The sequence below is a fragment of the Pyrus communis genome, chromosome 2 (assembly GCF_963583255.1).
Source record: "Pyrus communis chromosome 2, drPyrComm1.1, whole genome shotgun sequence".
NCBI classification, from domain to species: Eukaryota; Viridiplantae; Streptophyta; class Magnoliopsida; order Rosales; family Rosaceae; genus Pyrus; species Pyrus communis.
Genome location: NC_084804.1, coordinates 14,862,062 through 14,888,620, shown reverse-complemented (window position 1 = coordinate 14,888,620; position 26,559 = coordinate 14,862,062). Strand labels below are relative to the sequence as shown.

At 36.5% G+C, this 26,559-nt stretch overlaps 2 protein-coding genes, 2 non-coding genes and 1 pseudogene across 4 annotated transcripts; 3 read left to right on the top strand and 2 right to left on the bottom strand.

The window, feature by feature from the left end:
* Positions 1-527: 527 nt before the first annotated feature.
* Positions 528-1,541, bottom strand: LOC137724836 (fructokinase-like 1, chloroplastic). The gene has a single exon (XM_068463511.1). The coding sequence runs from the start codon at positions 1,539-1,541 to the stop codon at positions 792-794; it is 750 nt and encodes a 249-aa protein (XP_068319612.1). The 3' UTR covers positions 528-791.
* A 485-nt stretch (positions 1,542-2,026) lies between these two features.
* Positions 2,027-2,126, top strand: LOC137727194 (small nucleolar RNA snoR26). The gene has a single exon (XR_011067764.1). It is a non-coding gene; the product is annotated as a small nucleolar RNA snoR26 (small nucleolar RNA).
* Positions 2,127-2,174: 48 nt separating this feature from the next.
* Positions 2,175-2,271, top strand: LOC137727195 (small nucleolar RNA snoR27). Its single transcript, XR_011067765.1, has one exon. It is a non-coding gene; the product is annotated as a small nucleolar RNA snoR27 (small nucleolar RNA).
* An 8,098-nt stretch (positions 2,272-10,369) lies between these two features.
* On the top strand, positions 10,370-15,597 carry LOC137725593 (cellulose synthase-like protein D4). The gene is made up of 6 exons (XM_068464329.1): positions 10,370-10,974; positions 11,149-11,535; positions 11,767-12,571; positions 13,051-13,458; positions 13,668-14,035; positions 14,162-15,597. Exons 1-6 carry the CDS (start codon positions 10,511-10,513, stop codon positions 15,126-15,128), a joined length of 3,399 nt encoding a protein of 1,132 aa, XP_068320430.1. The 5' UTR covers positions 10,370-10,510; the 3' UTR covers positions 15,129-15,597.
* Positions 15,598-15,705: 108 nt separating this feature from the next.
* On the bottom strand, positions 15,706-20,668 carry LOC137725594 (AT-rich interactive domain-containing protein 3-like; annotated as a pseudogene).
* Positions 20,669-26,559: the final 5,891 nt, after the last annotated feature.

The following is a 26,559-nucleotide window of genomic DNA, read 5'->3' as shown; positions in this document are numbered from 1 at the left end:
CTTACACAACCTCCAATTGAAAGAAGTTTCATACATTTCAAGTGGATTTTTCACTTGTCGTTGTCCTGCAGGCAATTTATTGAAACTAACTAGGACATATTGGAGAAAGGCCCCCAGCCTTACTCGAGTGAAGAGATTCAAGCAGCTCTGGTCTAACGGTACTCTTTTCGCTAATAATGAAAGCGGAGGTTTCAAATTCAAATTCTTCCTCTTCTTCTTCTTCTTGAGGAGTTTCTTCTTCTTCTTTGCCTACTAGAAATAGAATAGCTTTGCCTGCGAAATTCGTCCCCGTGCTAAAAAAAATCAAGCTCATAGTGAGGCACGGGATGATCCACAGGTGGAACTACTTGCTTTCTTTGTGATTATTGTTTGTAGGAGGGAAACCTCGATAGAGTTACTCTACTAGCACATTTATCACATTGGATGAGACCAATAAGGAGCCACACGTGAGTAAAATACAAGAGTTTAATGCTTTTGTGAGAGCTGCCCTACAATTGACGTGATCCAGGCACCCGTACACAAGTTTTTCTCCTTGATTAGATGGGGGCTCCTTTTGCTTGGGTGCGCTATACAGTACGAGGATTATGAGGAATATATTTGCTCCAAAAGCAATTCCCATTTCTAAAGCCCATGTGTATTTGGTTTCTGCTACAATTGCAAGAGTAATGTGAATTCAAATGCTAGACTAGTGTACGCTGGATACAATCTTTCTTCTTACATATTCTTCCTACATTGACAAAATTTTCAACGCTAACGAGATCATACGATACAATGAACAAGTTTGTACACTACTACCACATCGAAGGCACATAAACCTGCTCCTTCAGATTTTGAGTAGCGCTTTCCGTCGGAAAACCTCGAACAGCACCGATCGTCCACTGCGATATAATTCCTGCTGCAACTGCAAATCGAAGTTCCCTTTCCAAAACATCTTGGTCTTCATACATCTCGGGGTGAGTTGTCAGCTTTCGCATGATAGCAGCTACAACTGCATCTCTAGAACCAGTTCTATCACAAGTGAATGGGGTTATGAGCACAGCTTCCGTTCCAATCACAACACCGTGAAACGAAGGAGAATAGTAACGAATTGGAAGAGTTCCATCCGTCACAAACAGGAACTTAAGTCCTTTATGCCATAACGAAGATATTTCCTCAGGCGTGTAATGGTAATAATCTCTCCGCTTCTTGGTTTGCTCAAACTCCTCAGCATAATAGTGGGGCCTGTAGTTCCTCTTCCTCGCATAGTTGTCTTCATCAAGAAGGAATTCCAATTCCTGCCTCGAAAACTTGATAATATCAGCTTCGTTCCAGGCTCTGTCGATGTACTTCCTCGTTTCATCGTGCGATTTCCACAGAGGCAACGACAGATTCACATCGAAAAACACAAGACCTCCAAACTTTTTGGAAGAAGACATTGCCATGAATAAGGTCGGTCGCATTGAGGGAGGTGTCAAAACTTCTGAAGTGAAGTGGAATACTCTAGCCTGCATTAAGACATCAAAATGTATTATACTAATGATCTCACCCCTTTTCAACAACATAAGAATTCATACCAACAACAATACGACTGTGCGGAAATCACTTCCTTGTGATGAAACGATGTGCTCAAACGAACCATTGATGCACTCTCAATTAATTGTATACTAAAGCTTTAGCACTATCCTTTATTTTTAGAAGGATAAAAGTGTTATTGATCATCAAAAACATTCTAGATACTCAAGTGACGGAATTAATGAAATGGGGCAATATTAGGACATGTAACAAGAGCACAGATAGTGTCTGAGCTTTAGTGAAGAGTACAAGGAGCATTGCTCAAAGTAAGCCATTGTTTTATGAACAAGCACAAACAAATTTAACGTGTTTCTAATTAAATCACTTAAAATGTTTCGTACTTACTTGCTTAGTAGTCTCCAAAGAGCTTAAATGTCAAAACAGATAAATTTAGATGGGCTGGATGGTTGTGGGGAACATGTTCTTGTTTGGGGTGGGCCAAGCCCAGGACAACACAAATAGATTAAACCAGGGACAGTCATTAGGGTTAAGTCCAATCACACCCTTATAAACGTTATCCTTGGACTATGATTGCCTGTGAAGAAAACTATGGGGAATATAAATCTGAGATGCTTTTTCTTTTCAATTTGTTTTTATTTTAATTATATGTTTTTGTGTATATCTGTGGGTCAATGATGTTACTTAAATCTGCGTTATCTTTCTGCAACTTCTCTCGACCTCGAGGGATTTGAAGATAATTTCAAGTCACTGAGATCTTATTTTCACTCTTTTATTCCTCTGATCTGATAGTACGAATATCTTTTGCTTAATTTGCAAGTGAACCCCATCCCAGCCGACCCAAAAACCTAATCAAATCAAGGGAAAAGAGGGAGATTCAAATCTGTATGAAAATTTTACTCAAATTTAGAGATTGGTTCATCCTTCATTTGTATTGCAATTTTCTGAAGCGTGTAATGAATTTTTATGAATTAAAATGAATTGGGCATCTACCATATTTACTCCGATTTCAGAAAATTTTAATAAATAGCTTCAAATCAAATTTCAATTTCTCTGCGATTCAATTCATCTCCTACAAATTAGCCAAGAGTTTGTGGGAGAAGTGGGTTTTTCAAATTTATTTTTATTTGTAGCTTATGTCGTTTCCCCCATTGGACATGTTTACCGCATTGAAGTGAACAGGGGTGTTGAAGGGTTATTATAAGAAATTTTGGTTAACAAACAGTTTTTTAACGCATAAAACTGAAAGATCATCAAAGAATAGTATGATCCACTCGTAATGGGTTTGAGATTATAGAATGAGGATTCTCTTTAAATCCTCTTTGGAAGGATCTTAGGGATTTTTCAATCACATTCGTTTATCGTGCTAGTTTTTATCAGGTATTATTTATATTTAAATTTAAATATAAAAAAATTTACAATAATTTTTTATCGCACGATGTACGATGAATGACTATGATTGGAAGATCTTCAGAATCCCCACAAAGAGAATCCTCGTTCGAGATTATGAAGCTAGATAGTTGTTCACCCTAACCAGAGGTATATATATATATATATATATATATATATATATATATATATATATATATATATATATATATATATATATATATATATATATATATGTTCTTTATGCAAATGGATTCTAATTTTTTTCAAAAAACAGAAATTCGGTGTAGGGTCATTAAACTTCAACGATCCGAGCTACTTATTTTGTAAGTCTCGATTCGTAGATCATTCTTGCAAGATTCAATTCAATCCGAAATTATTTGATTATTTAATTATCAAGATAAAATTTAATTGTTTCTTATATAACAACGTATTCTTTAATTTTTTTGAACCCAATTAGATATTTAAATATTTCTGATTTGGCTAATATTTTGAAATGATGATCTAAGAGGTGCAACTTGAAAAATAGACGGTTTAGATCGTTAAAGTTCGATATAATTTGAACCCCTTAACTAATTCTCATTTTTATAAAAATAAATAAATAAACAATGGGAATCCCTTTCGTTAAATGCTTGGGGAATCGAAATGACACTTTTGTTCCCTTTATGCTGTCACTTATTTTTTTTATTTTCAAGACTATCCTTTATAAACCAATATGCACAACTCCTTACTTTTTTTTTTTTTTTTAAAGAAAACTAATGAAAAGAGTTTGAAAACTTTGAGTTTTAACGATAAAAATAAAATAAAGGATAAAGTGAATAGTATCAGGATTGATTTTTTAGTGTAAAAATGTGGTTTTTCGTTAAAGTGAACAGTACCGATAACTTTTCGTTAAAGTTCTCTTTTTTATTTCCATGCTCATTCACATTATGCACAACTCAATACTCATTCACATTATGCACAATTTCATGCATATGCCGAAGATAAGAAACTATAACTTGAGCAAGAAAATTTAAATATTAAAGTAAATACTTAAATTTAAAACTAAAAAAAAAGGGCATTTTAATGTGTCAATGAAATAAAAAAAGCAATTTAATTTTTTTCTTACTATTATATATTATATCAAATTTTATTAAAAAAATATATATATAATATTTGATTTTGGACAAGGCCATTTTAGTAATCATACTGGTTTATATTCTCATTCTGCTGAATTAGTAAACATCTTTATAGAATTAGTGTCATTTCTATTCCGATTCCAAAACATTTAAGTAAACAGCTTCAACAAAAATCTGATTCTGACTTCTTTCCATTTCAACTCCTCCTCAATTCAATTCCTCTTATTTTCATTACGATTACGTAAAGGCGCCATTAGTTCTTCTAATTTTAATCTTCGCAATACTTTTTGGGATATGCTATCCACATACCCCATTTTACTTCTCATACACCCTTTGATAATTTCTGTCAGTTGATCTTCTTTAATTCATCCGATCCGACGGTCAAAAATTAAAAAGGTATGTGAAAAGTAAAATGAAGTGTGTGGATATCACACCCCTACTTTTTTTTCTTCCTGACCTTCCTAAAATCTTTTGTCTATTGAGCGTTTTACACAGGATAATTGAGTGTTATTTGTCTTTGCTCCTCATTTTTAATCAAATGTATGACTTAGTTACTGGTGTGTCACTTTTTTAGGGTCCTGTAAAAATGGGCTTTATCCTTTGTCTTTGTCCTCAACAATTTCTACCATCCTTCAAGCCCATGCAGCTATCTCTACCACAACTTGGCATCAACGTCTTGGTCATCTGTCATCATTGGTCATGTCTCGTCTTTGTTCTAGTCTCCATCCTACTGTCAAGGTCGATAAATCCTTTTGTACGAATTGTGCCCTTAGCAAGTTCATTCAATTACCTTTTATTCCAATCATCATTCGTGGTTCTTCCCTTTTTTATATTATTCATTCTAATGTGTGGATGTTTCCGGTTACTTCTATCAATGGTTTTTGTTATTATGTACTTTTGACTACAAATTTTCCCATTATTCTTAGATTTATCATGTGAAACAAAAATATGAGGTCTTTGATCACTTTAAAAATTTTGTTGCCATAATTCATAACATGTTTCGTGTTATGGTACTCCAAAATGACAATGGTACTGAATATGTCAATCAATCTTTTTTAACCTTTTGTCATGAACATGACATTGAATAACGTTATACTTGCAGCTACACTCCACAACAAAATGGCATTGCCACCCTTATTCGTTCCATTCTCCAGACAATCGGCTTACCTCACACATTGTGCCTCTTACCTTTTTAATATCCTTCCCGCACCCGATTGGATCACTCCTTATTGGGTTCTTTTGGTTATCCTCCCACTTATTCTCACCTTTGTGTTTTTGGTTGTCTTAATTTGTTTTCCTCATCTTGAACTGTATTGTGGTTTTGGTTGTATTTGTTTTTCTCATCTTGAACCGTATGTTGCTTACAAGTTAGAGGGTCGCTCTAAACCCTGTGTCTTTCTATATTATAGTCCTCTAACCTACTTGTGTAAAAAATGTTGATATTCGTTACTGATTGTTCTGCAACATTTCGCTATATCTCCAATGTGATTGTTGATTATTTGCTTGAAGTTTTCACCATTGTTTTTGGAATTGGTTGATTCTTAATACTTCATAATGTTTACTTGATTGATTGATCTCTCCTTGTAAGTTGTTATCTCGTTATTCTTCTTCTTAGTTTGACACTGCATCAAACTCTTTACTAAGTCAGCCCAGTTTAATCCTGAAATTAGTCCATTCCGAAATAATCAAGTGCAACAAACGCACTCTAAGCCTAATGTTAAAAAATTAATTCACGAGGAATTAGAATTCTGTATGAAAAATATCCTTTGTTTTCATTGAAAATAAAAGTATTTTAAAGGTCTTTTTTTGTGTATAAAGAATTACTTTTGCTGGATGTACACGGATTGGGAGATTATGAGCCTAGTGATATAGAGAATGTTGAACCTGAGCTTACAGCTTGTGCTTCATTTCCAGATTTCAAGCCTAGGACTCGAGGCTCCTTTCATGGAGGGGGTATGGATATGATGCCAAGTGGCATCATCCTAACAGTACATGTGTCAATTGTTTGTAACAGATTTGGTTGAGCTATTGGGTTTGTAGTTTTATTAGTTATTACAAGGGTGTAGAAGAAAGGTTGGTGGTTGTATAAGTCGTTCAGTTTAATAAAAGTTACTATTCTTTACATTTGAGTGAAAGTTGAAGAGAGATCCTATCAGGAGCAACTTAATCAAACTATCAAGATTAACAATTACCGTTTTGAATTTCACATTTCAATGAAACAGAGACGTCAAGGTGTTATTTTCACAAATTAATCATGACTTCACATTATACAGAAAAATTAAAAAGTTAGGCAGCACACTTGATAAATTTGGAACACTGCCATATTGACGCCTCGTACTATATAATCACTCTTAGGCCTCGTTTGGCATGGCAGCACTGATTATTTCAATCGGATAGGATAATTTATACATCGGATAGTATTGATTAAATTAGTCGGGCGTTTAGTGTAGAATCAGACTTAAAACCAACTATGCAATAATGCATTATATTTTAGGGAACTTTAACGAAAAGTTACAAGTACTGTTCATTTTAACAAAAAACCATATTTTTACACTAAAAAGTCAATCCTGGTACCATTCACTTTACCCTTTATTTTGTCCTTATTGTTAAAATTCAAAATTTTCAAGTATTTTTCATTAGTTTTCCTTATATTTTATGAAAGGCAATGTCAAAAATTGTAAATAAAATGAAAAAAAGAAAGGAAAAAAATCGATAGAATAATGAGAGTTTTAATGAAAATGACCTAGCACTATTCATTCTTAACCAAAAGGACATTTTGTGTATGAAAAGTCTGTAATGGATCAAGCTCTTTTTTTTATTTACTCTTATGCTATTATGTTATTATTGTAGCGAGGTCCACAATGATGTTGACATTTCTGTCTGGAAATGCATTATTTTACATAATGTTATTCAACTTATGCTAATTTGCTGCCAACTCTTCATGCTTCCATCAAGTTGTCGATGTTATGTAGCTCTTCTTATGTCAAATTATTCCAGTACTATTCATCACCTTCTACTTACTCTGCATCTCTCTCTATCTTCTTTCACCTTGTAATACATATCTTCTATTTCTCTTTTAAAATTTTGAGGCTTCCAGTATGTCTGATGACGGGCTTTCGACTTGTTGTAAATATGCATTTCTTATTCTTCTGCTACTAATATCATATCATACCTAAAATCTTCAAACTCATCTAAGACAAACATTTTGATCCCTCGAAATTTTAGGATATTTTTGTATGAAGGAGTCCACCTATGTGGAGAGATAGGGGATAATCTAAAGGACTCTTCATTAATCATGGCTATATGCTTAGCTTTCTCCTTATGTATATGTACATACCAATCTGAATGACTACTAATAAAACTTATGCAAATTTCCTTCCACTTTTTTAGATAATCTTCTGCCACTTTTATAAGTTTTTCAGGAAATAATTCTAGTTGGGAAATATAGTTAATGAATATTTTATCAAGATAGCCAAACTCTAATAGTAAAGTAAGGGTAACTTCTACCACATTATGCTTTTTCTGATGCTCATAGCTAAAATATCATGGTCTAAAATCTCTCATGTTAATCCTAGCCACAGTTATGCTAAGCTCTGGTTTACAAATACAATTCTATGTACTATCACAAAAACATGGTGCATACATCTTTGTAATAATATTCATCCCTAGTTTTGGATCAAAGATTAACTGATACAAAGCACATTGTAATTGTAATTGTAATTCTTTCATGGACTGTGATGCTCTGCTAAGGATTTCATTTTGCATGTTTGGTGGCATTATTCTTAATTTTGCTTTTGAAATTTCTTCTAATAAAATATCATCTAATATTAAGTCTAAAGGTAAATTCCTAAAAAAACTTTCATATTTTTGTTGTTTTTCTTTGTTACTCAGATGCTTGCTACTCATTATTTTCATATTGCTCCATTTCAATGTTTTCTTCTAAGAGCTCAATCTTAATCTCTTCTATGGACTAATTAGCCTTTTGTTCTATGGGTTCAATAACATTTTTCCTTTATTCTTATGCTGATCAGTTTCCAAACCTATTTTCAATTCTCTTTTCAGGGTATCACTTGCCTTCTACTGCATTCTAAGATATTGGAGTTCTTGGTTCATTTTGGTAAACTTACTAAGTAATGACTCATGTTTTCTAGAAATGACTTGAAGGTTGTGCTCAAGGGAATGAATATGATGCTGGCTTTAATGGAAATTGAAATTAAAACTATCAAACTCCTGTTCTAAGGCTCTAATTAGTTTTTCATGACCTAATCTCATAATTGGCTGTTTGATTTGAATGTTCCAAAAATTATCTAAGAGAACATGTTGTTTATCATAGAGTTTTGGTACCCTTGTCCTATACCTCAGAATTGGATTTTTGATTCCTTCAACAATATTGCCATTAAAATTGAAAGTAGGTACTGGTGGTGATGCTGGTCTGCTTATACTATTTTGGAATCCATTAAATGGTGGAGGTCCATGGTGCATCATTATGCTATTGAAAAGTGTTCTTCTGCCTTGTGATATTGTGCTATTGTGCTATTTGAGGATGATGGTCCACGATATTCCATTCATGTTCAAAGAATTAATCTTTATAAGATATCGGCTAATGTATTGTCATTACCTTTTATATGTTCAACAATTGGTTTAAAACCATCTCATGTAATTGAATCAACAAAATTAACTCGTCTTCAGGCTGCCTGTTTATTAGCATGTATTTTGTTATAATGAGAAACTATATTTTGACAATCTGTTCTAATCATAAATACTTGATTATGTAAAAATAAAGAGAATGCTTCGAGTGAGTTAATTATTCCTAAAATTTCGAAGTCTGTTGATAGTAATCTTGACTGTACATCACTAATTTTTCCTGATGAATATCTACAAACTTGTTCGTCAGACTTTGGTGAATCCTTATGCCTTTTATGGTATAGTATACCTGCCCATCCTAATAATGAAGCATATGTTTCAACTATTTTGTAACTATTATCTAATGGTAATGTTAATGGCTTAAGTTTAGTAATTTCTTCCTTTATATTTTGAACTAATTTAATATCTTCACTATTAGAATCAAGCGCAGACGGTGAGATCCCGGTCCAAATTCCGGTAAAAAGGCGACTTGCAGGTCGTCGAGCAGATCCTGTCAAGGAAATCGATTAATTGAATTTACATCGTGGTGGATCGTCGCAACCGCAGAAATTGAGCCAAGAAGCTTCATCTTCCAACCCAAATTAATTTCATATAGTTTAAATTTTTTTCTAACCCTAATTAATTTCACATAATTTAAATTCTGGGGTTCAAAACCTTAATTTTGAAAGGAACTGTAACTTCACCAAAAATTTAGAGCAAAATAGAAAGAAGAAGAAGAATAAATCTTGACGGAGGCGACAACTGAACGACGGTAACGAGAATGAGTCTTGTGCATGATGCAAGAGATAGGGACGCGATGGGAGAGAAAGAGGGAGAACACAGCGTGGTTTTCCTACCCGACTAATAATACAAAGGTTTTGGGTTGGATAATTTAGCAGGTGTATACCGTATAAGGATGTGGGTCTAGTTTAATTAATCCGGGTACTATTTAGTGCAAAACTACGCCAACACTTGGGTTTGTACTATTTATCCTATCCGGTTCGCAATATGGCTTGCCAAACAAGGCCTTATAAAAGAGAATTGGTTTAAACACATTTCTTTTCTCTTCCTGCACAACTCTTTTTATTTTATTCAATCAAAAAACTAAAAATAAATACAAGTGTGTTTTCATAAAAAAAATCAATCAACAATATGAGAAATAATTCAACCACTTATAAATGTATAAATATTCAAATATTTATACCTAAACGAAGCATTATTGAATTATATATATATATATATATATTTAGAGAAATATCTTTGTTAATTAAAGGGTATGAAATGTCAATGGTAACTATCCAACCATATTACCAGTAACTTCCAACGTAATGGGTAGTTCTTACATTACGATAACGCTTGTTATACATATTAACATATATAAATAGAATATTGGTAATACTATATAACAATGTTATAGTCGCACCAGGTAGACATGAAGTTATATGGTTATAACTTATAATATAATACCTCAGCTGCTAGCTCCCTCCTTTTCCCTCCACAAACACACTCCTCAAAACTCGTAACGCGATTCTCTTAAAACGGCATATCAGCAAAGACCCGGTCTCTCTCTCTCTCAAAAACCATCTGTTCCTTCTAACTAATTGGAGTAAAAAAACACCCCCCATCTCATGAGACATTCGATCACAGCCTTCTTCGTGTACCAATAACAATGTCTCCCACCATTTCATCCAGTTCTTTGGGCATACTTCTGCCCGTCCCAATTCAATGGAGGCATATTACATTACTATTTTCCTGAGAAACCATTTCGTTTCGCTACATTGTATACGACGGTGATCGAAAATTGTAAAAAGGGATCGAAGAATTTGGTAATCGAAAAGAAAGGGAAGTAGAGAGATTGGTATAGCGAGACAATGGCAACTTCCCAGAATAGAGAACCGTCGAAGAAGGCGATAAAAAGCCCTGGGGGTTCTGGTAGCTCTCAAGGCAAAACTAATTCGAGTGGCCAAACTGTTAAGTTTGCGCGAAGGACTTCAAGTGGACGGTATGTGAGTCTGTCAAGAGAAGACCTTGATATGTCCGGGGAATTATCTGGGGACTATATGAACTACACAGTTCATATTCCACCCACCCCGGATAACCAGCCCATGGACACATCCGTGGCTGTCAAGGCAGAGGAGCAATATGTTTCGAATTCTTTATTTACCGGAGGGTTCAATAGCGTGACACGTGCACATCTCATGGATAAGGTGATTGATTCGGAGGTGACTCATCCTCAGATGGCTGGAGCCAAAGGCTCTGCATGCATGATGCCTGCTTGTGATGGTAAGGTGATGAAGGATGAGAGAGGAGTTGATATAACCCCTTGTGATTGCAGGTATGAGCTACGATACTCGAATTAATTACTAGTTTGATTACTATGCTAATGAGATCTTAAGATCTTTGGGTACTAAGTGAAGCTCAGAAATCACAAAAAAAAAAAAAAAAATTTCAACTAGTACTTTTGGATAGGATTTCCGCATTCACTTTTTCTTCGAATTGTGTTTTGTAGGTTTAAAATCTGCAGAGATTGCTATTTGGATGCACAGAAGGACACTGGCCTTTGTCCAGGCTGCAAGGAGCAATACAGAGTAGGAGACGAATATGATGAGCCATCGGATTACAACAGTGGAACGCTGCAATTGCCTGGTCCTGACGGAAAAAGGGATAACATGTCTGTGATGAAGAGGAACCAAACGGGAGAATTTGATCACAATAGGTGGTTGTTTGAGACCAAGGGGACTTATGGTGTTGGCAATGCTTTCAATCCCCAAGATGATGGGTATGGTGATGGCGGTGGTGATGGCTTCCCAGGGGGCTCGCTGGATGCAGATGACAAGCCCTGGAAGCCCCTCAGCAGGATATTGCCAATCCCGGCTGCCATTATCAGCCCCTACAGGTCAGCATAAAAATTCATTCGCTCAGTACTTAGTTTGTACATGTTGCATTTGTTCACGCAAACAAAACATTTTATGCATATATCATACTTCCGCAATAGAACAAGCTTCGCAAAAGTTATAGAACAATAAGAACATTGTAAGAAGTGATAATGTTCATATTGTATTATTATGCACTATAATTAAGATGACTAACAATTAAAATATATTTTATGCTGTTCATCATCTTGTAGGTTACTGATCTTCGTTAGATTAATTGTGCTATCATTCTTCCTGCATTGGAGAATAGTCAATCCAAACAATGATGCAAGATGGCTGTGGCTCATGTCGATTATCTGCGAAATATGGTTTGCCTTCTCTTGGATTCTTGATCAGACTCCAAAGTTTTTCCCCATTAATCGTCAGACCGATCTTGAAGTCCTCCACGACAAGTTTGACATGCCATCACCATCCAATCCAACGGGCCGGTCTGACCTCCCTGGCATTGATTTCTATGTATCGACTGCTGATCCTGACAAAGAGCCACCTCTCACCACTGCCAATACCATCCTTTCAATCCTAGCCGTTGATTACCCGGTTGAAAAGATAGCATGCTACATCTCTGATGATGGAGGTGCCCTCCTCACCTTCGAGGCAATGGCGGAGGCTGCTAGTTTCGCGGACTTGTGGGTCCCCTTCTGCCGGAAGCACGACATTGAGCCGAGGAATCCTGACAGTTACTTCGCGTTGAAAGTTGACCCAACAAAGAACAAGAGTAGTCTGGACTTTGTGAAGGATAGGAGGAAGATCAAGAGGGAGTATGATGAGTTCAAGGTGAGGATCAACGGGCTTCCGGATTCAATCAGGAGGCGGTCTGATGCTTTCCATGCCAGGGAGGAAATGAAGCAGTTGAAGAATATGAGGGAGAATGGAACTGACCCTTTGGAGCAAGTCAAAGTCCCCAAGGCTACATGGATGGCTGATGGCACACATTGGCCTGGTACTTGGGCTGTTCCTTCCCATGACCATGCCAAAGGTGACCATTCCGGAATTCTTCAGGTAACATTAGTTTCTCACAAATTCGAATAAAACTATTTGCATGGTCACCGATTACCTCTCAAATTCTCTATCATATAGCACACAAGCGCTAACCATTTAGTAAGTTAATACAACTCTAACCATTGTTTGGGTGCACTCCACTATTCGGCTTCAACAGTTGATTTTGTAGTTTTTTTTTTTTTTTTCTTTTTTGAATTTGTAGTTCTTCGTTCGAGATCCACAAAATTAATTCAACCTAATCGAAAATTGTTAAAAGGGCTAAACGATTTTCAACTAGAGTGAATTTTTTTTAAGGATAATCTCAATGATGACTTATGATCGGTTCATATCATGGGAATATTGTGGAATGGATTCAAACGAATATTTAGCATTATATTAACTTACTAACTGGTTAGCTCCTGAGTGTTGTTGATAAGCATGCGGTCAGTAAATACGGCAGAAACAATATTACTCAAACTTTGATGCCGCATTGTGCATAGGTGATGTTGAAGCCTCCTAGTCCTGACTCACTATTGGGAAGTGCCGATGATGACAAGCTCATAGAGTTCACAGATGTGGATATACGCCTGCCGATGTTTGTCTACGTGTCGCGAGAAAAGCGGCCGGGTTATGATCACAACAAGAAAGCTGGCGCCATGAATGCGCTGGTGAGAGCATCCGCCATCTTGTCAAACGGCCCTTTCATTCTCAACCTTGACTGTGATCACTATATCAACAACTGCAAAGCTATCCGTGAAGGGATGTGCTTCATGATGGACAGAGGTGGTGAAAACATCTGCTACATTCAGTTTCCTCAGAGATTCGAAGGAATTGATCCCTCTGATCGCTATGCCAATCACAACACCGTGTTTTTCGACGGCAATATGCGTGCGCTTGATGGTTTGCAGGTACCTTAATCAATTCGAAACTAAGAAAATTTCTATGTTACAAACTCGTGTGACATGCAATATTTTTAAAGGGTTCACTTTTCTGTACTCGGATATGGAAATTGCGAACAGTTCGATTTGTGCGCATGTGATACAAGTTGTAACTTGGAGATTAAGTTACACACATATTATGTACATACAATCAGTATGCATGAATCATTGGTTTGCAGGGTCCGATGTACGTGGGAACGGGGACCATGTTCCGGCGGTTTGCCTTGTACGGTTTTGATCCACCAAATCCTGACAAGCTGCCGGTGAAGAAGGATACTGAGACACCAGGAGAGCCTTTGACACAGTCGAATACAGAACCTTTGACAGCCTGTGACTTTGACGCGGATCTTGACACCAATCTACTTCCCAAGCGTTTTGGAAATTCGACAATGCTGGCGGAATCCATACCGGTTGCTGAGTACCAAGGCCGACCCCTAGCTGATCATCCCGCAGTGAAATTTGGACGGCCTCCAGGCATTCTCAGAGCTCCTCGTGATCCGCTAGATGCCACAACTGTTGCTGAAGCCGTGTCTTCCATTTCTTGCTGGTATGTATATAATTAACTGACAACATGATGTGACAGTTGATGTATCAGTTCAAATATGATCACTCAAAATAATTTCATCTAAGTGCTAGCAATGTACATTTGCATCAAATTAACATTCCGTGACAGGTACGAGGACAAGACCGAATGGGGAGACCGTGTGGGGTGGATTTACGGGTCGGTGACAGAAGACGTGGTGACAGGGTACAGAATGCACAACCGAGGATGGCGCTCGGTGTACTGCGTTACCAAGCGTGACGCATTTCGAGGTTCAGCTCCCATTAATCTCACTGATCGACTTCACCAAGTGCTCCGTTGGGCAACAGGTTCTGTCGAAATTTTCTTCTCTCGGAACAATGCCCTCCTCGCCTCAATGCGCCTCAAATTACTACAGCGCCTTGCCTACGTCAATGTCGGTGTCTACCCTTTCACCTCGATCTTTCTCATCGTGTACTGCTTCCTCCCAGCACTCTCGCTCTTCACTGGACAGTTCATCGTGGCGAATCTCAACATCACGTTTTTGATCTACTTGCTAACCATCACCATATGCCTCATTGCTCTGGCCCTCCTGGAGGTGAGGTGGTCGGGGGTCGCGTTGGAAGACTGGTGGCGAAACGAGCAGTTTTGGCTCATCTCTGGAACCAGCGCTCACTTGGCTGCTGTGGTGCAAGGGCTTCTAAAAGTGATGGCAGGGATTGAAATTTCCTTTACCTTGACAGCCAAGTCAGCTGGAGAGGACAATGATGATATATATGCTGACCTCTACCTTGTGAAGTGGACTTCCCTCATGATCCCTCCAATTGTGATTGGAATGGTGAACATAATAGCCATAATCGTCGCATTTTCAAGGGAGGTTTATGCTCTGAATCCTCAGTGGGCGAGGTTTATCGGCGGTGCCTTCTTCAGCTTTTGGGTTTTGGCTCACTTGTATCCTTTTGCCAAGGGTTTGATGGGAAGAAGAAGGAAGACGCCTACCATTGTGTTTGTTTGGTCAGGTCTCATTGCCATTACACTTTCCTTGCTCTGGGTCGCCATTAACCCGCCAGCCCCTGGTGTTGTCGCTGGTGCTGCAGGAGGCGGGTTCCAATTTCCGTGAGCTGGTCTGGTTACCGAGTACATTTTAACGACCTTGATTTTCAAATCTTTGATATGAAAGTAAAATGAAAAGAAAAGAACATTTGAACGACGTAGCCGATCGGATTGGATTATAGAGTTTTAGGGTCAAGAAACTGTAGAAATATAAACTAGAAGGATTTACAGGTACCTTTCGATTTCGTCCTCCGCCATTTGAGGGAGAAGGTTGTTTTGTTCTATGATTGTACTGGGCGGAGTTTGTATATCTTTTACCGGAGTTATGCTGAAATGTCTGTAAACTGACCATATTTTTTCCTTCTGTAAACATTCACTGTGTTTGTCTCATATAATCAATCCGCGTCGTTCTGGTGTACAGGGCATGTAACATACGGATTCAGAGGATATACATAAGCAAAAGAGAAAAACTTTCATGTCACAAGTGCATCCATCTGTTGTTCCTATCTCACTCGTCGTTTGACTTAGCAGGCAACGAGTGAGAAATGCTAATCGAACATCGTTTCATTCCCTTATGTATAAAATCGGAAGGAGAGTTCACTTCTAAGCTCTATGTTTAAAACAGAAAGCAGGAAGCCGTAAGGTCGAGGATCAAATCTTTATAACAGGAGACCCAAATCATTTGCATTACACGAGTCTAATCATTTTAACTATAACTGCTGACAACAATAATTATTGGTTGGTCGATCAGAGATCCGTCCAACTGCATAGGCTGGAGCTACAAGTGTAAGTATGAACAAACCAAAACTATCAGTATTCTATCTTCTCAAGAATAACCGTTGGTCACTGTACATCTGGGACACGATATTAGTCACTACAGTTTAGAAATCTGACTGTTCAAATGGAACGCGCACAAACAACTGGCCGTTCAAGGTCACGACAGCAGATGTCTGATGTGGATCAATTCTCGACGGTAGGCTGACAACCTATAAAAAAAACCACTTTAATAATCCTGCAGTTATACTTTGATAGTGTCACACTACATAACAAAAGTTTGATTTGAACATGAAGGTGTGAGATGCAAAACATATTGTAGCTCCATCAACTGAACAGAAAGAAATTGATACAACTGCAAGGGTAAACTATGCAAGAGTTCAGATAGGTTATCCGTATGTCATTAATAATTAACATGAACTGTGTTAAGGTCCATTAAATATGAAAGTACCACCGACTAAGTGGCTTAAACATGCCGCGAAAATTGCAAAGAACTACAGATGAGGGCTCGTTTGGTAACTAGGATTAGAATGGAGGGGATAAATCATAAAATTCAATGAATGTTGAGAATCGAGGTGAATGATTTTCACTTGGAGGGGATTAAAATGGGATTAGACATGAAGGAAATTCCCCCCTTCAAATTGGAAGGGATAAGTTTCCTCAATAAGCAATCCCCTTCTAATCCCCTCCAAATGAAAAATCATTAACCTCTAACATATCTTGAGTTTTATGATTTATCCACTCCAGTCCAAGTTATGAAACGATCTCATAATTATAAAGTTATGCCCACCTTCTTAAAGGGTGTGACACCCCAAGGATTATCCAGTTGTGTTGGTTGACCAGATATAATCAAGCGTCCGGCTGGATCAGATTGCACATGCACCTGAATCATAATCATTGTTAACGACAAATACACACAGGGAATATAACTAGCAGAATCAGTATATAATTTCTTGGAAACCATAAAAGCAGCATGCCTATTTGAAACCCATGGAAAAGAGCTACCGACCTTGGCTATGAAACCAAAATGACAAACTTATAAACAACAATGATAACATAATTAGTTCATGGACTAACCTCCTCGCGCAGAAGCCCAGGAACTAAGGCATATACCTCAAAGCAATCATTCTGTATACGGTCAAGTTTCAGTTCTAAATGGATTTAATAAGTAGAAATATGTTAAGTCCGAACAGTGAGATGAGAGGAACTTACAAATCTTTTCACATTAATCTTTACCCAATCTGCTGGGGGTCCAATGTCAAATACCATTGTATCCATTCTGTAAACAAGGTGAAAGCAAAAATGTTGAGCTGGAATAATATCAAAGCTACTCTTTATTTTCACAGATTCACAGGAAAATCACTAGGGGACCAAGAGAAAGTAGTAACCGTGGTTTTGTAGCTTTCATGTCAGCAACTTGGATACCAGAATCCATATGAGATGGCTTTTTCCGCTTTAGCAAACCTGAGTTAACTAAACATTTTTAAGATAAAGAAGATCACTATGGCAGCAAAAATGTCAAAAATTTAAACTCATCAGTCATCATACCAGAATTTTTTAGTTGCTTGTCACTTTTGGGCATGGTACTCAGGTGCTTATCCTAATACATGAACAAAAGAAATATCATCAGGGAGGGAAAACGGCAAAAGAAACGGAGAATAAAAACAAATAAACATAAAGAGGTTAAAATTTCTCCAGACCTTATTAATTGCATCTCCAACCTCACCATTATTACCATGATGGCGGTGAGAGTGCCAACCCTGCATGGCACGAGCTGCAGCATCCCTTAGCGCCCTGCCTGAACCTAAAGTCTGGCCGCCATCAGCCTGCATTCAAACCCAAGAGGATGACACCAAGAAACACAAGAACAAAAGAGAAAAAGAACCAAAATTCTGTGTCTGTGCACGTCCAGTGCCAGAAACTAATATTACTCATGCAACATTGAGCATCTTTCCAATTTCTTATACAGAACCGCAACTAGCAGCATATATGATCAGTTAAGTCTAATTACCCGATTCTCAACTCTAGTAGGCTCTGCAGGAAGAGGAAGTTCACCACCATTCAGTCTATCCCTTTCAAATTCAAGTAATGCCTGTAGAAAATAATAATTAGGGACTCCAAAACCCGCAGGTAAACAGACCAAACACAAAGACGACAATAAAAAGTAAAAACTCAAAAAATTATAAGTAGAGAATAACCTTCTCATAAAAATTTCGAAAAGTCCAAGAGACAGTAGTACAGGTTCTGTGCACCATGAAAAAACAGCCATTGGAATGTAAGTTTATAAAAGAATAATAAACTCAAAACAAATGGAATTTCTGTTTGGTGAGTGGGTGGAGTGTTTTGTAATTATATACATAATAACTTTGGATACCGCCACAAAATAAGTTGCCTGCCTCTTTTATTTTATTTTCTGGGCCTGGTAAATCATTCAGATAGCTTAAAAGAGAGATATCAAGTAAAGAAAAGCAGTATTGCTTACTTTGGGGGATTAAATGATTCTCCAACCTGCCGCCACAACTTGCACGTAGTAACCTACATGTTCCCACAGAAACACCAAGCAGAGTAAACCAAATAGAACAATATAGTAAAATCAGTCTAACAAAAGATAATCATTATGCAAGTGCATCAGCCAGCTTGCTTTCTCTCTCTTTCTTTCTCTTCTTCCTTTTTGATAAGTTTTCATATTTGCACAGAGAAACAAATAATGCAGTTGTTCGCTTTAGGTACCTAAGTGTATACACATACAAGAGAGGTCAGGTGAAGTAGGTGTGCCACCCAACTTGTGAATATAGTACCCTCGGCATAGGAATTTGTAATAATCCATATATATGTGGAGTTGTGTCTTATGCTATTTAACCAATATGGGAATTGAGGGATTCTTTGTCAGCTGTGCATAATACTACCTAATCTACTAATCCTTATTCAAAACTATTCAGGATTCAGAGATAAACAATCCCACACAAACCTTGTCGTAGCCACCAAGTTTGATCACAGCTCTCCATAACCTGATTTTAAGAAGAAACAACAAAGTTAACATCGAGCCAAAATGTTTTCTAACTAATTAATTTACACAAATTCAACAGAGATATAATCACCAAGAATTTACTTGAGCAAATTTAATTCCTCTTTGTAGAACTTTGGGGCCTTGAATTCCAAGTTCTTCTCTTTATATAAATTTATCACCTCCTTCGTGAATGATGCTTGCTCCTCCTCAGTCCCTGACTCACCACCCTCATCAGCACCTGGATCCAAGAGAAAGGTTTTCTTTGGTTCTAAGCTCTTCATCCCAACCTTACGCCCAACATAAAATATGGGTTTCTGCAGTTGCTCGTTTATGTCAGTATGAAACGAAAACTTTGTTTTGTTGCTCACCCCACCATTCAGTCCCTCTACTTTCTCACCATCGTCATCAGATTCAGTCTCCACTTCGACTTGATTATCACGAGGCATATCAGGCTCCACCTTACTAACAACATTATCAGTTTCAGCACTGATATGGGGTTTACTAGAGGGGTTGGCCTTGATGTTCAACCCACCTATCAGTTTCTTCATACCAACCCCACTATCATGAGACATTTTATCAATTTCCGCCTTACAAATAGCATTACCAGCTTCAGCATTGATGTGCAGTTCACTGGAGGGATTGACTTCGCTGCTCACCTTATCGGTCAGTTTCTCAGTTGCACACTCACTGTCACAAGGCATATCAGGCTCCACCTCCACCTCCACCCTTCCAACAACATTACCAGTTTCAGCACTACTATCTGGTTCATTGGAGGATTTGGCTTTGTTGCTTGCCTGTTCTATCAGTTTTTCTGTTGCAACTTCACTATCACAAGGCATACCAGGCTCCACCTTACAAGCAGCATTATCATCTTCAGCAATGATATTGGGGACCTCACTGGTCACCCCATCTTTCAGTTTCTCTGGTTCAACCTCACTATCATGTGTATCAAGCTCCGCCTTACGAACAACATTATCAGTTTCAGCAGTCCTATCTGGCTCATTGGAGGATTTGCCCTTGTTGCTCTTCCCATCTATCAGATTTTCTGCTGCAACTTCACTATCACAAGGCATACCAGGCTCCATTGTAGAAACAATATTATCAATTTCATCACTGATACGTGTTTCGCTGGAGGGGTTGGCCTCGCTGGTCGCCTCATCTGTAAGTTTCTCCATTGCAGCCTCACTATCATGAGGCATATCAAGCTCCATCTCACAAGCAACATCATCAGTTTTATAACTTATATCTGCTTCATTGGAAGGGTTGGCCTCACTGCTCACCCCATCTTTCAGTGCCTTTTCTTCCTCAACACCATCAACTTCCCTTTCAATCTCCATGGGGTCCTCAGTGTGAGGCGACCCACCGTCACCAACAAGACTATCAATCTTGCCACTGACACCCAATTCAATAGACGGGTTAACTTTGCTGCCCAAATCATCCTTCAGTGCCTCCCCTTTCACACCACCACTCTCCTCTCTCACAATCTTCACAGAAACCTCACTCTCACAATGCACACCAGAATCCACATTACTCGCAACCTTATCAGTTTCATTACGGGAATCTAGTTCATTGCGTGGTTTGTTAGCAATGTTAGCATCTTCACGAGTCTCAGGGACAGAGGGAACCGAATCAACCGCACCCGGAATGTCATCACCAGGCAATTCATCACCATTTTCATCAACGCTCTTCTGGGTCTCCATTTCTACACCATCAAAGGTCTTGGGGTTTGGTTCTTCTCCCCCTTCAACACGTGCAGGAACATGGGTATCTGCCCCCCTTTTGTTTTCTCCATCCTCAACCCTTTTTCCCTCCTCTTTCTCTACATCCTCCATTTTTTTCCCTATATTTTTCTTTCCTTCTTCAAACATTCAAACAAAAACACGAAAAATAAAATAAAAATCCAAACTTTAAACAAAATCCAAACTAATAAATACTCGGAAACAAAAGGAAAGCACGGATTTTGAAGAAAATGAAAACAAATAGAAAGTGGGAATGTTATGAAAAACAACAAAAATGAGTATCATATATAGTGGTTTAACCTCTGCTTGTATTATAACCAGGAGGGAGAAAAACAACAACTTGAAACGACGTGGAGAGAGGCTTACCCAGTTGCCGTTTTTGGTGACAGGGATGGTGAAGTGGCGGTGGGTGCCGGAGTTGTGCTTCTTCTTCCTCTGGTGGTCTGCTGTTGATGGTTGATCTGACGCTTTGGGCTGCCGGTTGTTTCCGCTGCTCTCTTTGCAAATGGTTTTTCCAAATTTAGGACTTCTTATTTTTTGACCAAAAACAAAAAGACTTCTTATTGTCCTCTGTTTTCTATCTTCTCACGTGTCAGGATGAGTAATTCTTTGCCTACCATTGATTCTAAGCAGCGTGTTTACTTTTCTTGTCACGTGCTTTAAAAAAAATATTTTAAAAATGGAGCAACGTAGTTATTTATTTGTTTTTACTTTTTTAACTTTTTTTTCATTTGTTTTTTAATTTTTGCTGAGTAGATTGATATTTTTATACGAAGAATAAGGAGAGTTCGGATAAGCCACCCAATAGACAGCTTAATTTGGTATTGAATTTGCTATCTAAGAGATTCAAACCTAAAACCTCTCACTTTCAAGTGAAGAGAAGTACCACCAGAGCGTACTGAACAACATTGTTTTTACTTAATTTTACTTCTTGATATGGTGTCATTGGTGTGGGGTGGGTATTTTAGGTTAGGCGATGGTGTGGCTGAATTTCTTTTGGCATATGAGAGTCTCAACTCTTAAGTTTGATAAGATTTTGTTAGTAACTTCTATGGAAGATTCTATCATGTGATTGGAATGTTAGATAATTTTTTTTTTTATACATACCCCTTAAGAGAAATGATTTCCATTCTTTTTTAAATGAGGATTACTCGTGGGACCCAATCGATATCGAATTTCAACAATCCAAATCATTCATTTTATAAATCTCTATTTATAGATTATTCTTGTACATATTCAATTCAATCTGAAACCATTTACTTATTTAATTGTCACGATAAAATTTCAATGTTTCTTATAACATAGTTTTCATCAATTTCTTTTGGGTTATTATACAAAATGGTCCCTGAGATTTGCATGATCAATAAAAATGGTCCCTGAGATTGTTCACCATCCATGATTTTGGTCCTTCAGTTAAAAACGATTTTGGGCAATTATCAAAGCTTTGTAACTCAATCGTTTCTTAACCAAATTCGACCCATAATATATCAAAATGAAGATAGGAAAGTGTAGAATACGATTATACTTACTTGGAAACCCAATGATTGCCGACGATGCCCGGAAAATAACCTGAAAGGTGACTGGTCCGCGGAAAACTGGAAAACTCACCGGAAACTAGGTAAACTTTAAACGTTCATAACTTCTTCAATACTCAACCAAATTGAGTGATTCAAAAACGAAAATAATACTTGTTGACGAGACGAAGAGAACGATACCTTTTTTGAAGGCTAACTCAGCGTGGTTTAGTCGGACAACGGCTCGAAAGTGGCTAACCATTTTCGAGTTAGCCACTTTCGAACAGTTTTCCAGCCAAAACATGGTGATTTAGTAGTAAATAAAGATACCATTCTCTTTCTCTCGTCGAGAAGTATGATTTTCGTTTTTGAATCACTTGATTTCGTTGAGTATTGAAGAAGTTATGAACGTTTAAAGTTTACTCAGTTTCCAGCTAGTTTTCCAGTTTTCCCGCGGACCAGTCATCTTTTAGGTTATTTTCTGCCCATCTCCTCCAACCATTGGACTTCCAAATAGGCATAATCTTGTTCTACACTTTCTTATCTCTTTTTATGTATTATGGGTCGAATTTGATTAAGAATCAATTGAGTTACGAAGCTTTGAAAATTGCCCAAAGAGTTTTTAACGAAATGACCAAAATCATGGATGGTGGACAATCTCAGGGACCATTTCTATTGATTTCAATCTCAGGGACCATTTCTATTAATCATGCAAATCTCAGAGATCATTTTTATTAATCATGCAAATCTCAAAGACCATTTTGTATAATAACCCATTTCTTTTAACTCAGTTAGATGCCTCAAATATTCGAATTTGACTAATATTTTGTAAGGATGATCTATGAGGTGCAACTTAAAATTAGACAATTCAGATCATTAAAATTCGATGTGATGTGGGCTTCACAACTAATTCCCATTAAAAAAAAAACTTCTCTCAAAGGTTTTTTTTTTATATATAAAGTGGGTCACGTCACGTGATGAGAGAGAGGTATAGACATGAGAATAAATACGTAGGTCATGATTGTGCCACAAATTTTGCCAACTGCTAGAAGTGGGCAAAAGTGATGATTTTTATCTTTCTCCTAACATGAGTTATGCAATGAGAGAGACAAGAGAATATACTCATAGGTCGTGATTGTGCCTCAAATTTTGCCACCTTCCAAGAGTGGTCAAAAGTGATGGAGAAGTATCTATATCTTTCGTATAACCTAAATCATGTGATGGGAGAGAAATAGAGACAAGATAATATACTCATATGTTATGATTGTGCCTTAAATTTTGCCACTTTTTAGGAGTTTGATGAGAATGTGTTTATATTTTTCTTATAACGTGAATCGCGTGATGAGAAAGATGAAGACAAGATAATATACTTATAGTTCCTGATTGTGGCTCAAATTTTACCAACTCCTTGGAGTGGACAAATTAAAAGAAAAGATCATCGAACCGGCCAAACAAAGGCAACCTATGTTATTCTGTTCTATAGTAGAATAAAAAAGAGTATTGGGTTCGACATAGTAGATCCAAACCGTAATTTATGGTGCTTACTATTTTGTTTTCTTTGACACTCTAAAAATTTCACTCTTAACAAGTGTATTTTTGTTTTCTAATATAGAAAATTTGGAGTATAAAATGAGATTTTTAGAGTGTTAATAACAATTCCCCACTTTTTTTACACATGTTGTTTGTTTTCAGTTATAACAACTCGATAATAGGCGCTTTTTCAATCCTTTTATTTCCCTTCTATTTTACCATATAAAACCAAGCCCACATTTTTTTTTTAATTTTTTTTTTTTTTACATTAATAAGCCTTATGTTTTTACCATATAAAAAGCATAATCTTTTTTTCTGGCCAGTTGATATAAAAAAATAAAAATAAAAAACCTATGCAATCTAGAACAAGATCTAATTTTAAGTCTTGACTTAAAATTTTTTGCTTTAATCTAATGTATTAATATTTTATTTAGCAAAGTCATAAACAAGTTTTGTTCTTATGATCTAATCATGTCAATACTAAAAATTAGGCTATACCAATCTTGTTTGATTAAAAAATTTCATGCCAATACAAAAAACAAAACCTTTAATTTTTCTCCCGTTCAATAAAATTGCAATTAATTTGTCTAATTTCTTTTGTATGGCTTAAGGCCCCTCCTAATTTGCATTTTTTGCTCCACGGGTGCAAGAGACCTTTTAAATTAGGTGCACTACGCTCTACCTACAAGGTTTTAATCATGCACAATAGGTAGAAGCAGGGCTAGAGCTAAAGAATTGAATGAACGAGGCAACAAACTGCGGCAGTTATGCCTCACCACTGGCTCCATTCGCGGCTCTAGAAGGTAGGCACAGGTTGCCTTCGGAATATTGCCACAAACCTTTGGTGATCGTTATGAATCTAACTTTCGGATTCTGTAATTGGTCATGTTTCTTTCTCATGGATGTGGAGTAATTTGCGGTAAGTCTATGCAACTCCTTATAATCCTCTTATTTCCTCTCTAAAAATTGTCACCTCAGCAGTTAGTGACTCCACTTCGTGAGTTTGGGCAAGCAAATGCTGGCCTATGTTGAAACGGAGCTCGCACACTGAACGTTGAAGGTTGAAGAGTCATGGACAGCTAGCTCACTTATTTGATAACCCCCTCTAAGATTTTCACTTCGTTAACTTCGCTCACTCCAAAAACCCCGCCACCCCTCCCCTCCGTTTTGCCCAAAATGCATAACGCCCTTCAATTAAATTAATTGTTAATTTAATTGCCATCCTGTGAGGGGCATTGGGATGAAAAAGCTAGACTTATTTTAGTTGTCTACCTATTTTTTTTATTATAGTTTAATTAGGGTTGGTTGGAATGCAAAACTATACAACAAAAAAATTTAGATGACCGCCACCCTTAGTGGGGGCATCCGCCCCCTAGGGCTATACTAGCTCCGTCCTTGGGTATAACTTAAATTTTCTATTTAATTTTAAATATTTTTATATGATATTTGCTAGGATTGAGAGAAAGCATAAACAATTAGAAAGATAATTGAAGACCAATGTGTTTCAACAATATTGTATATTGTAACTGAATGTGATTGGACCAAAAATTAAGTCACCAATCTGAGTAGTTAAGGCCGTTGAATAGACAGAGTTTTAGACTGTCTGATGAGTAAAACATTAATATAATTCCAATTATTTTAGATTTTGTTGTTGTGATAACCATATTAATTATGAGGAAACTTGATATAGGTCTAATTTTTTGAGCCAATAGTAGGAATAGTCCAATTTATTAAAATAAGTCCAATTCCTTAAATCTTATTATTTTATTATCAATAATTATCTCTTAAATGATAAGATTTATTATAAAAATCAAATTTCTTCCTAATGATCTCTTTGATTATTTATTTATTTTGTTCTTTCTTGTTCTTTATTACGTTTTAAACCCCATTTATAGATTTTAGTTTTTATTTTTATAATCAACCTATATCATAGGTTAATTATATTTATCTACCTATATGACAGATTCTTTTTTATAATCAAGTAAGATTCATGTGTCTTGCTTGTAGATATATTATGTTTTTTCTACCTTTTAGTTAAGTTTCATATCTTACTTATAGGTATAATATACATTCATATATTTGTTACTTGAGTTAGGGTAGAATGATTTGCAGATAGATTTATGTCAATATATTATTTTTTTTTTGTTATAAGAAATTAATTATATTTTTTGGGGTTGAAAATTCATAATATTAGAAGATTTTAATTGATTTTTAATATTTTTTAGAAAATATATTATGAGCATTAAAAAAAATAAATACATATAATTAGGTAATCAGACTCACTTCTAAAAACCATCTATATTTTTGGACCTGGATCTAAAAGCCCCATTAATTATTTTCCGAATAATTGGAATTATCCTAATATTTTATTGATAATTACTTGGGCAAAATGTTTGAATACAATCATTTTTTTTTTAATTTTGGAACAAACAATATTATCTACACAAAAAGGAAGGGAGTAGGCTAAGGGTTGGTTTGGAATTGTTGTGTTTTGAAAAAAAAAAAAAAACTGCTTCTACTGTGCTGTGAGAATAAGCTTATATTTGCTGCTTCACGTTTTCACTTTTTTTTTCATCCAAAACTATGAAAATAAGTTGTTTTAAGTGTTTACCAAACACCTTTTTCAGCTCAGATTTTTTTGATACCCACTTTTTATAAAAACACCTTAATATCAAATTAGTACTAAGCCTCACAATGGGCTAGCAAAAATATGGATCAAATTCGCCTTGGTAAGAATTAAACTAAAATCTTTCACTTACAAATGAAGAAAAATATTACTAAATTATAATACTAATAAGTTACGATTGATTCGGAATGGTAGGCTGTCGGTTGGAACAAAATAAAATACACCTAATTGGAAGCCTAATTGGGATTGAATGCCAACATTCTGTTGTTGGTTATTCAAATGAGGATTCTTTTCAATCTTTTGGATAA